Here is a 12865-nt window from a genome sequence, read left to right as displayed (position 1 = left end):
GACTGAGGCAGGAGAATGGTGTGAACCCAGGAGGCTGAAGGTTGCAGTGAGCCGAGATCGCGCCACTGCACTCCAGCCTGGGAGACAGAGCGAGACTCCATCTCCAAAAAAAAACAAGGAACATTGTCTTTCCTCTTTTTGTATATATTGTCTTTCTTAAATGCTAGCCTTAAGTGTTAGCCAAGGTGGCTCATACATGGAGTCCCAGGAGGCTGAGCAAAAAGAACACCAAATTAGTTGCTTATTGTCTCTAAATAATTTTGACCACTACCATCTCAGAGTCAGGAGTCCAACTATGAAAAACAAAAATGAGATTTATTTATTTATTTTTTTTAGAGACAAGGTCTTGCTCAGTCACCCATGCTGGAGTGCAGTGGCATGATCATAGCTCACTGTAACCTCAAATTCCTGGGCTCAAGCAATCTTCCTGCCTTAGCCTTCTAAAGCATTGGGATTATAGACGTGAGCCACTGTGCCCAGCCAAAATGAGATTTTTATAGAAAGTTTTGTGGGAGACAGCATGAAGCTACCCCAAGGGAAGACAAATGAAACTATTTCAAGGATAAAGGCAACCATAGCTTAACAGTTTGTAATCATAAAAGGGAATATATCAGCATTCTTGAAAGTTTGAGAAATACTGAATACAGTATTAATATTTTGATGGGTGATAAATGACTTTATGCTTCCTTGTAATTTTTTTTTCTGTATGGTTTTACATAAAGTAACCCTTGCTTGCAGGACTGTTACAGGGACAAAAGAAACAGCTATGGAGAGTCACCATGAAAAAATAACCCAGTAATCAAAACAGTGTCCCCTCTAAGGAAATTTTTTGGTCTGCATTCTAAAATGGATTACAGGGAAGAATGCAATTCTGCTTGCATTCTTCCTAACCTAAGGAGAAAAGAAAATCTGCCAGTTGTACTATCTGGTTTAGCAGAATTACCCCAGATACAAGCAAACAAAAGGGAGTTAATAATTGGACAAACCAGTGAAATATGAGGGTGGATATTTTTTTCTCATTGCTAGCTTTGATAATACACTAATCATGAAAATAAGTCTTGACTATGCTCCAATAGGATACAGAAAATCACGCCTGATATAAAATGACTATGCTCTGGGCTATCCTTTGTGTTTCTCGTTATTTTTCTTGACAAGTGATAGATCTGTGGATAGGACATTCTCACTTGGCTCCACTGATAACCTCCTCCAGTTAGAAGAGGTGGAACTAGAAAGGAAGTGAAATTTATGAAAAAGTCTCTGAGACAATTCAAATTTAAAATTACTAATAATTTTTTAAAAGCTGCAAGGAATGTATTTGACACTCAGAGGTTTCTTTTTTCAGGAGCTTAAATAGAAAAAGCTCAAGAAGTCAATGAAAAACATTTACTTGCCCTATACATTTCCATTTGAACTGCAGCCCCAAGTGCCAGAACATGAAGTTTCATCCCTGCAGGTGACATAGGCAATTCCAATAGCTGTAATTCTAGAAGTAGGGTACATGCTTTCCATATCAACTAAAAAATATCTTCCTGAATTTTCACATTATGTGTTAGGAGTTCTCCAAGTGGTAATATTTCACAGATACCTAAAATCCCCTTATGAATGGGAATATATCAACCTTATCCTCAGGCTACATCATTGCTCAATCTGTATGACTCTTACCTGTCTGAACCAGGAGCTGACTTTAAACTCCGAAAATGTTGACCATCTAAGTCCAAGCTATAGCTCCGCCCAGTTTCAGTTTTGGGAGTTATGATTTCTCCTCTGGTTGCTGATCTGAACTTGCTAAGAAGAAATCTGAAATTATATATATGTATTTAAAATTAGATAAGAAAGAAAGCATTTAAAAATATCATTTCAAGAATACAATTTCTAGTACTTTTAATAATAAAGGATTCTTCAATAAAGCAGCCTTAGGGCTGAGAGGTTCTGGAGAGTTCCCAGTGCCTCTGCAATACAGTATCAAAGGTGATAATGGGGAAGGTTATGCCATTCTCTCAAGACCATACCACTTGCTGGTAGGTCACTACTAAGCAACAGACTGCCTACTCTGAGCACTCAGCACTGTCACCTGAGAAAGAAGATGCATTACCTGAGTTGGGCCTGTTTGCAGGAATAGTGAGAATAGAGAGCTTGAACTCGCTTTGCTCAGAGAGGGGAGCCAGGATGATCCTCTTGGACAAACTGAGGTAGCTACTTATTAGACTGCAGCTCCATGAGAGCAGTGACTCTGCCTTTCTTGTTCCTTGATAGATTTCCTGAGCCTAGAATGATGCCTGGCTCATACTGGAATCCAACCAACTCTTGTGGAACGAACGACTAAACTCATCTTTATTATCTTCCATGACATTTATTCTTGTGCCTCATGTTGGATAAAATCTGATTATATTCCCATTTCACTAAATTATTTGGGGTTTAAGCAGAAACAGCCTTTTAGGAACTTAAAGTCCTGATCCAGGATACCGTGTGCCCAAAACATGGATGTCTCCAAATGTACTTAAATAACAAAATCAAAGCTATATTCCTTTTTGTAATGGCATTGGGAGACACACTTCATTTACATTCTACAGTTTTCTAGAGGAAAAAATGGATTCCAAAGGTACTGGCACAATCTTAATAGAATCTGCCATGTTGTCTCTGTTTCAAAGACTCCTGGAATAGTGTCATTGTCAAAGCATCTGAAGCTTTAATCTACTGGAAAATTACATTTTTCTTTAGTGAGAATAGCACTTAATATAATGTCAAGGTATGCTGCTCTGAGAACCACCTCATGCATGTCCTCTACTTAAGGTATCTCCTCTGCCTGGAGTCACTCTTCCTCCATTTTGTGATCCTGAACCCCATTTATCTCCTCCTGAAATCTCATGTACAATTTGATGTCTTTCTGGATGGCTCCTATACTCAACTGGCACTTATTATCTACCTACTTATTTATATGTACTCAGTAATTTATTACCTTAGGATATCTCTTTTGGTGAACACCCTCCTCTGCTTTAGAAAGGCTTTTAGGAAGCTCACATTGCCATCTTAAATTTTCCTGCAATTCTTTTATACTTAGCAACTTTTCAGGTGTGTACCTTTTCTCCCCAAATAGATGTTATATTCCTTGATGACTGAGAACAATCAGAACCTAAGGCTCAGCCCAGTGCTATAATGGTTTCAATGATTCAGAATTTGCATAATTGATTGTGATGGTGAGTTAGTTACTGTCTCCTATCTCCAAGTCCACTATTCTGTAACCTACTCTATGATGCCTGAGCTGGGGTCTGCAAATGACAACTCCTAGAGGCATTTGTGGGCTCTGAGTTACTTATTCAATCAAGCCACTGATTGTTTTTGATGAGTCAGGTGCCATGCTAGATACTGCAACACAGAAGCAAAGAAACCACTGGTCTACCACTAAAGAAGCTTACAATTAAGTGTGTGCATGTATGTGTGTGTGTGTGTGTTGAGGGGGTGTCAGAGTGCAATATGATTGGTGGTGCAAAGGCACAAAGCATTGTGGGTGACCCAAAGAATGATAAATGAACTCAAGATGGTAGGAAGGATCAATACATAGGATAGGATACACAGGATACTCTAGGCTATCTTTCCAACTCGTCTCTGCTCATCAATGAAAACATGGTTCGTCATGAGTGCTTGAGTTAGATGACATTTAGATTGTATTCCCACTGACAGCCCAAGATTCTAAAAGAACCCTAGACATTTTATACAGCCAGATAAAGCTTCTAACACTAGCGCCATCTCACTTTGCATTTTACTGAGAGAATGAAGCAATGCTGTCTGGAAAGGACCATAAAGTTAGCCAGGCATGGTGACACACAACTTATAGTACCAGCTACTTGGGAGGCCAAGGCAAGAGGATTGCTTGAGCCCAGGAGTTCAAGGCCAGCTCAGGCAACATAATGAGACCCCTCCTCAATAATAATAAAAAAGCAGAAAGGACCATAAAATGACTTGGTGCACATTAGAACTCTCACTACTTCAGTCACAAAAACTGGCCAATAGCTGCCTGAGAAACAAAAACTGAAAAATGCAGTTTCCTTTTGGTCCTTATAGCCTATATTTTGGGATCCACTTTTCTCCCTTGAAAGAAACTTCTTGCTCCCTTATGTACCTCCCATTCCTATTCTCAGTACTTGACATCTATATTCTGTATTCATTTACTGAACTAAGTTACTGTGGTGGCCAAATGTGACTTTTTTTCTTAAGAAAGCCTGAATTTTAAGTAGGGAATATGATGCTTTAAGCTCAATTAATAAATCTTTATTTTGGATAAAATTATGTATCAGCACACAGGTTGGAGGGGAGGAGTATTGACATTGTACAACAGAAATTGTTGTCACCTCTTTATAGATTGGCCCTGGCATGAAACTTTCTACTTATAAGTAAAGGGAACCACATAGTGCAAGACCAGATATGTCAAATGAAAGGAAAACTCTTCTGTGCTTAGGTCAGACGGGACTTTTATTTACTTATTGAAAATTATTAAAACTGCATTTCCTGAGGAGAATGATAAGAAAGTGTTACTTTGTTTGAGTCTCTGACCTCCTCTGGGTCACTGAAGTGACATCAAACTTGAAAAATTAAGGAGTCTTCATTTCAGAGGGGTCTGGAATAAAGATCAAAAATTCCCTCAGAAAGACCATGTCTTACCCCTTTCTCTTGGGCCCATCATGGCTGGTCTTCTTCCCAGCAACAGGTGAAGTGTCTGACTTTTCCGCATCCTGGCGGATTTGCTCTTGGCTCTGTACTTCTTCAGCTCCTCATTAACAAACAATCAGAAGAGAAATTTACATACAAAATGGCCAGAAATGAGAGCAAATTTATATTCCTCTTTCACTTTCCCAGATTAGCTCAGGGCAAGGAAGTCTATAATAATTGGCAATGCCATTCCCATCCCAAGTTTTTCTGTCACACAGTTAGTTCTAATTTGTTGAGTGTTCTAGAGTTAACTGAAGACAAAGATCCTGGACTCGTCTGTGGGAGGTTTACTGAGATAACCTTTCTAGGGATGACTGCATCAGCCTTCTGCTGATATTTTTAGAGCAGGGGAACATGGTCTCCTAAGATCTCCAAATCCCTGGAGACTGAGTTCTAGCATGAGGTTAGAGAAATGATGTCCTAATTTCTGGGCATATAAGCCACACTTCCTGGGAGGGTGGGCATCTGTGCGAATATATTGTGACTTGAGGAACTGCCCACATTCTGGAAGGTACTGAGGTTTGAGTGGAAGAAGAGGCCATGGCTGACTGCCTAATTCTAACTGTACTCCACACCATCTCTCTGTAGTATCAGATCTGTGTGACCCATGTGGAAAAGTCTTTCCTTGCTAGTGCCACACCCAGAAGTACCACTGGAATCAGTTCCAAGCCTTCTCGCCATATGTGCCAGACTTAAATACAAGGGCACTTGTCTCCTCTGGATGAAAGATGAGATAAGCCTAGAAACAGGCTGAAAGATGTTTGTTCTGCTTTTACTACACCATATATGAGAAACATGCTCCCAATCACAAAGGTTTACTCCATCTTTAACTAACTAAATTGTAGTTTGAATGCACCAAAAAGCACCGTCAAGGTAGAGTGTTATTTTCATTTGGTGCCAGTATTCATTCAGTAAGACTATGCATTTCAAGCCATTTAGCATCTCTAGCTCCTTCCCACCAAATGCCATTGACTCACCAGTCATTGTGACAACCAGAAATGCCCCCCTTGCCTTTCCAAATGCTCCCATTTTGAGGGAGGGAGGCAAGGTACACATTATCAATCCTTCATTAAGAACCACTGGATTTAAAAAGTAACATTGAAAGGAAATCGGAAATAAATATTGTTGAAAAATCAAGGATTGCTTTCACAATGTGAATCATTTAATTCATCTGTTTTATGTTACTTTAAATAAGTGTTTAGTAAAATATTGGATGTGCATTCAGAAAGAGAACTGTCTATGATGGAGACAAATGGTTTCTTTGAAAATCTTAGTAGGTGAGATATATGGAAAATCACTGTGAATTTTGTTTTCTACTGACTTCCTCTTGTCTTGTATGAATTACGTATTTAGATTTCATGCTACCAAGTTGTGAAATGACCTAAGGGATTCAGGAAACTCATTTGTGCTGATTAACTACATAACATAGAGAAGTTATTTAGTTAGCCAAATGAAGATGAAAACAGCTGTGAAACCACATAATTGCTTTAATTACCTGGACTTCTTCTTAAAATGGACTGTCGGACAACATCAGTGCCGAGAACATTGACTTGCTTGAAACGTTTTGCCTTTTCTTCAAAAAACCACTCACCAGTTATAATCCTTAGCTGCCTACTCAAGGGAAAAGGGAAGAGCATTGAAATTCAATTATTTAGCCACATAATTAACTCTCAAAAATCCCTAATAAACTGAAAACAGCTAATTATTTATAAAGTTTATCTCAATCTCTGGAGTATTTTATGGTGATAATAATAGCCAGTATTAAATGAATGTTTACTATCTGCTAGGTACTTGCTAATTGCAGCTCATACTTCATATATTTTTATCCACATAGCAACTTTATGTAAACACTATTATCCTAATTTTATAGATGAGGAAATTGGGACTTACAGCAATAAAATAATCTGCCTCATATCACACAGCTGGTAAGTAGTAGAGCCAGTATCCCATCCCAATAAGTTTGACCTGGGGCTCAAGTTCTTAACCACTGCATTAGTGGATAAGTGACCTTCAATGCAAGCAATAGGGATCAAGTGAAGGTTTTGAATGAAAAAGAGGTCATGATCAGACTCTGTGATCAGACTCATGATCAGATCTCTGTGATGAAAAGATTCTTTGATATAACATGTACAGTGGGTTAGACTGATGAGAGAATAGGATAAAGAGACAGGTTGGCCATTGTAATAGTCCAGGAGACAGATGATGGCACCCATGCTAGAGCAATGGTAAGACTAAGAGAGGGGTAATAAATTCAGATCGTAGGTGGTGGAAGTGCTTGCCTGGATTTGGTAATAAATTCAATGTTAAAGATGGGAAAGAAGGATCCTTGAATAGTCACACCCATCTTTTAAGCCCTACCTGCAATGGCTACGTGAAATCACCCCCATCTTCCCTCCTGAAATACTTATAATCCTCTTCTTTGTCTGCACTTCTCCCATTACTTATAGCGTCCTTCAGTATTATTTCTACCCTCTCATGTCTACTGGGTTGTAAATGCTCTGAGAACTGATTTCTGTCTGCTTCGTCTTTTTTTTTCCATAGTACCTACAAGAAAGTCTTTCACAGACCATGATCTCAATTAATGTTTTTCAAATGAATGGCTGACTACTCTCCCATAATTTTAACACATTGCCCTTCTTTTCGTATCCTCATAGTTCTCATTATTATCAGTGAAATTAGGGCAGGGACCTTGGCTGTGTTGTTCACCATTTCTAGGAGCAGTAACTGGCACTCAGGAAATATTTGTGGAATGAATTAGAATACCTGGAATTCAACCTATAGTAGTTATGCTGCTATAAAAGTCCTTTTCTGGCATATCACAAGGATTTTAACAGCTGTAGAAGTCATTCGGTAGACTAAATATATTTCTAATTAAAAATTAAGAAATGACTTTAGCTGATTAGGTGATCACTACTGTCCCAAAACCTCTATGGGGCATGTTCTGAAAATAGTAAATAGGACTATGTAACTAGGGTAAAGGATTTGTGGAGAATTCTATTGAAAAGTGGAGTTAAAAGGTAGGATTTGGGGTCAAATATTTGAATGCTGAGGTAAAGAGGTGGAGTGTCATTCCAGCAGTTTTTCTAAAGTTCAGATTGAATCACATAATCTCTGGATAAATATATGAAGAAGAGAGAAACCAGAGGTAGGCAGGCAAATTAGAAAGTTAAACAATAAAGAGGATAAAAAATGATGAAGATGCAAATCAGGGTATCATGGAGGTGAGGAGTAAAGGGAAAGACCCATACACTTGGGCCATTGAGAATGAGAATCAATAAGAATTGGTGACATGTCTGATATGGTGGCTGAGGAAAAGCAACTGAGAGTCAAATAGGCATTTCAAGCCCCAGGGTATTATATCCATTTGATTCAGCAACTTATTGGACTTGAAAATCAATAGCTGGATCTCAAATAGAAAAGTCACTCTAGAAAAATATGTCAACTTGTTCCCCAATTATCCTGAAATCTGCTTGTTCAGCAATTATCCTGAAATCTGCTTCGGAATCTGAGGCAAAGGTAAATTATATATGAAACGCAATTCCACTACTGGCAAAAAAGTGAAAATGTTAACCTTGGAGAAAAGTATTCATTGAAAGGTAAGACCACAATTTGTCTATCATAGATTTACTCCCAAGTGGCTATATTACCGATTGAGAAGCCCAGACTATTGGATAAGCTCCATAACAGTAACTATATCAAATACGCTTATGGAATATGGTCAAATCTAAGATATAACCTACCAAAACCAAAAGCTTGAATGGGTTAAGTTATTTCTGGATACATTTCAAGTGATCTATAGACTTATGTATCACAGTGTTGAAAATCCAGGTGACAATTGTGGTATTCTAAATTCGAAAGATGTCTCCTGTTTCTTGGCTATTCAATCAAACACCAATCCAGGTGCTGATGTGATCAGACATTACAGATGGAATTAGGTTACTAATTAGCTGACCTTAAAATAGTGAGATTATCCTAGATTATCCATATGGGCCCAAAGCAATCACATAAGCCCTTAAACACAAAGGAAGAAGAGGAAGTCGGTAAAGACACTGCAGAATGGAAAGTCAGATTGCAAATATGAGAAAGATTTTATGTGCTGAGAAAGCTCTGAGGTGTAGAGGTCCACAGGCAATGACTGGAAAGTGAGACCTCTATCAGCTAAGAATGGCTTTCCGTGAACAGTCAACAAGGAAATGAGCACCTCATTCTGACAGCCACAAGGAACTGGATTCTGTCCACAAGAATGAGCTTGGAAGTGGATTCTTCCCAGAATCTCTTTATAGAAAAAAGAGCTCAACTAGCCAACACCTTGATTTCAGCCTTATAGAACCTGGAGTAGAGAAACGAGTCAAAATCGTTTGAGCTCCAAAACTGTGAAATAATACATTTGCATTGTTTTAAACTGCTAAGCTGTGGTAATAGTTAAGGTGGCAATAGAAAACTACTATGATAAGTTAACATAGAAATATATTTGTTCTAATATTCAACTCAGGAAATTGCATAGGTTGTAAGAAGATGAATAAGGAAAATTCAGAAACAATAGGGAAAAGGTAGGCACACTATGGCCCATGGGTCAAATTCACCCCATCATCTATTTTGTACAGCCTGCAAGCTAGAAACGATTGTTACATTTTTAAATGGTTGAAAAAATCAAAATAAAAATACTTAATGACATGTGAAAAGTATATGAAATTCAAATTTCAGGGTGTATAAATAGGGTCTTCTAAAAAATAATTTCAACTTTTATTTTAGATTCATGGGGTACATGTACAGGTTTGTTACGTGGGTATATTGTGTGAGGCTGAGGGTTGGGGTATAAATGATCCTGTCACCTAGGTACTGAACATAGTATCCAATAGGTAGTTTTTCAACCCTTGCCCCCACCCACAGGAGTCCACAGTGTCTATTGTTGCCATCTTTATCTCCATATGTACCCAATGTTTAGCTCCTACTTATAAGTGAGGACATGCAGTATTTGGTTTTCTATTCCTGCATTAATTCGCTTAGGATAATGGCCTCCAGCTGCATCCATGTTGCTGCAAAAGATATGATTTCATTATTTTTTTGGCTGCATAGTATTCCATGTTGTATATGTACCACAATTTCTTGATCCAATCTACTGTTGATGGGCACCTAGGTTAAGTCTATGTCTTTGCTTTTGTGAATAGTGTAGCTGTGAATATATAAGTACATGTGCTTTTGTAGAATGACTTTTTTCTCCTTTGGGTATATACCCAGTAATGGGATTGCTGGGTTGAATGGTATAATAGTTTTGTTTTTAGTTCTTTGAGAAATCTCCAAACTGTTTTCCACAGTGGCTGAACAAATTTACATTCCCACCAACAATGTATAAGCATTTCCTTTTCTCCACAACCTCACCAGCATCTGTAATTTTTTGACTTTTTAATAATAACCATCTGACTGGTGTGAGATGGTATTTCATTGTGTTTCTGAATTGCATTTCTCTGATGATTAGTGATGAATATTTTTTTCATATGCTTGTTGGCTCCTTGTATATCTTCTTTTGAGATGGGTCTGTTCATGTCCTTTGCCTACTTTTAAATGGGATTATTTGCTTTTTTGCTTGTTAACTTTATTACAGATTATGGATATTAAACATTTGTTGGATGCATAGTTTCCAAATAGTTTCTCCCATTCTGTGGGTTGTCTGTTTGCTCTGTTAGTTTCTTTTGCTGTGTAAAAGCTTTTTAGATTAATTATGTCTCATTTGTCAATTTTTGTTTTTATTGTAATTACTTTTGAGGAATTAGTAACAAATTATTTGCCAAGGCTGATATTCAAAATGGTATTTCCTTGGTTTTCTTCTAGGATTTGTATAGTTTGAGATCTTACACTTAAATATTTAATCCATCTTGAGTTAATTTTTGTATATAGTGAAAAATAGGGGTCTAGTTTCATTCTTCTGCATGTGGCTAGCCAGTTATTCCAGCACCATTTATTAAATAGGGAATCCTTTATTCATTGATCATATAAATAAAGTTTTATTGAAAGATATCCATGCTCAATTGTTTATGTGTTGTCTTTGGCTGCTTTTGCGCTACAATTGCAAAGCTGAGTAGTTGCAGCGGTAGACCACATAGCTCTCAAAGCCTAAAATATTTACTCTCTGGTATTTTATTTAAAACAAGAAGAGTTTTTAACTTCTGCAGGAGGCAAAGAGTACACAAAAATAAATAAGAACAAGGAGGAATACTATAGTTCAGTGACTAAAAATCGCTAAATAGTGGCATGCCAAGGCCTTAGATCTTTTTTTTTTTTGATATGTTCTTTGGATGTGAGATGGAGTAGATAGCATACTGACAGCAGTTTCATGTGTGACAGAAGAAAGTGGACACATCCAGTTTACATTCTCCAGGAAATGGGCCTCCATATCTCTTTTACCACGTATGCTTAGAGCTGCCAACACCTAACACAAATAAGATCTTCCCAGAATTGTTAGTCATTACCTCTTGCTACACTTGGAGAATAATAACTATAAGTCTTGTATTTGTTCAACTCAGTTAATGCACTTGAGTCATTTGTCATATCAGAGAAAATATCAGAACAGATTGTTGAGATTATGCCTTTGTCACCCTCTCAGGTGTCGGGTCTTGTCAGGAGGCAGACAGAAACCTTGGTAGAACAGGAAACTAATACTTAGTGAGTGCATATCAGTCACCAAGTAATAGGCTAGTCACTTTATATATGGTATCTCTAATTCTCATTATAAGCAATGAAGCATCTATTACTATTACCAATTTACAGACAAGGAAACTAAAGCTCACATAGGTTAAACAATTTGCCCAAAGTTATAAAGGTATTATGTCAGAGACAGGATTTGTATTGAAATCCCAAATGCTTTATATTTGGAAAAATTGTCTGAAAAGAACTCATACTTGTCAGCTATAACAGGGCTTTGAGGAAGGGTGAAAACCTGTAGAGTCCAAGGAATAACAAACATAGCATTGCATATGATTTGTTGTGATTGTAGGGTGTGTGTGCGCGTGTGCATGTTTGTGTGTTGAGGGTAGAGTGGTAAGAATACAGAAGGGGTAAAAGACAAAAGAAAATAAAAATGCCACCCACCATAAAATTTGTATCCCTCTCTGTCATGTCAATCTAGTATTTGAAAAACACAAGACTTGACATAGACTCTATGCACTCTAAGTCATACTCTGAAGAATGGGCTTGATTAAAATCACAGTGAGCTATACTTACTTGTGAATAATGATTACTGACAATTCAGGATTTGCTAGGTCCTGGTTTTCTTTAACACTAAACCTCTGGGACTTTTCAAGCCTTCACTTGGAAGCTTATATGAATGTAAAATCAAATTAAATTATCTATAGTTTTACAGGGGAAAATAGGTAATCTTATCTTAAAAAAGAATAATGACCAAAAGATTCATTTTGCTCTTTTGTTTTCTATTAACTCCTGGAGACATCTGCAACAAGATATGCTTATTAGATATTCTGAGATAAGATATTAGTTCCCTTCTATTTTTCATAAGGAAACTAATTCAAATTTTTTATACATTTATTAATTACACAGCAATTTTTTTTGAGAGTCTCACTCTGTCACCCAGGCTGGAGTGCAGTGGCATGCTCTCAGCTCACTGCAACCTCCACCTTCTAGGTTCAAGCGATTCTCCCACCTCAGCCTCCCGAGTAGCTGGGACTATAGGCATGCCCCATCACACCCGGCTAATTTTTGTATTTTTAATAGAGATGGGTTTTCACCATGTTGGCCAGGCTGGTCTCAAACTCCTGACCTCAAGTGATCCGCCCACCTCTGCCTCCCAAAGTGTTGGGATTACAGGCGTGAGCCACCACGCCTGGTCTATACAGCAAATATTTATTGCATTTCTACTATGTGTCAGGCCCTGGGCTAAGGCTAAGAATACAGAGGTGAAGAAGACAAACAAGGACCTTGTCCATACGAAGATGCTGGTGTACATTTATTCCTTTCTTCCTTTCCAAGCAGGAAAAGTGAAAAGAAATCCCTAGACACATTATGGTGAAACTATAGAGCACTACAGACAAAGGGAACATCTTAAAAGTAGCTAGGAAGGCAAAAGGAAACCTACAAAAGAACCACAATTAGCACAACAGTTGATTTTTAATAGCAACAATGAAATCCAGAAACCAATGATACATCTTCA

The 12865-nt window shown here is 37.8% G+C and overlaps 1 protein-coding gene across 15 annotated transcripts in view; it reads right to left on the bottom strand.

Annotated features, from left to right (window-relative positions):
- The window catches only part of SYTL5 (synaptotagmin like 5), a 242492-nt gene that overhangs the window by 51103 nt on the left and 178524 nt on the right, over nucleotides 1-12865 (bottom strand). For 12 of the 15 annotated variants that reach the window (XM_054544445.2, XM_024241175.3, XM_054544447.2 and 9 more), the window contains 3 exons: nucleotides 6200-6315; nucleotides 4657-4765; nucleotides 1663-1797 (listed from right to left, as the gene is read on the bottom strand). In XM_054544445.2, the coding sequence (XP_054400420.1) occupies nucleotides 1663-1797; nucleotides 4657-4765; nucleotides 6200-6315 (360 nt within the window). The remainder of the gene's footprint in view (nucleotides 1-1662; nucleotides 1798-4656; nucleotides 4766-6199; nucleotides 6316-12865) is intronic. The other 3 variants (XM_054544453.2, XM_063721209.1, XM_063721208.1) reach the window with 1 other exon arrangement.

The sequence above is a fragment of the Pongo abelii genome, chromosome X (genome assembly GCF_028885655.2).
Source record: "Pongo abelii isolate AG06213 chromosome X, NHGRI_mPonAbe1-v2.0_pri, whole genome shotgun sequence".
In the NCBI taxonomy this organism is placed as follows: Eukaryota; Metazoa; Chordata; class Mammalia; order Primates; family Hominidae; genus Pongo; species Pongo abelii.
This window is presented reverse-complemented; position numbering and strand designations above follow the sequence as displayed.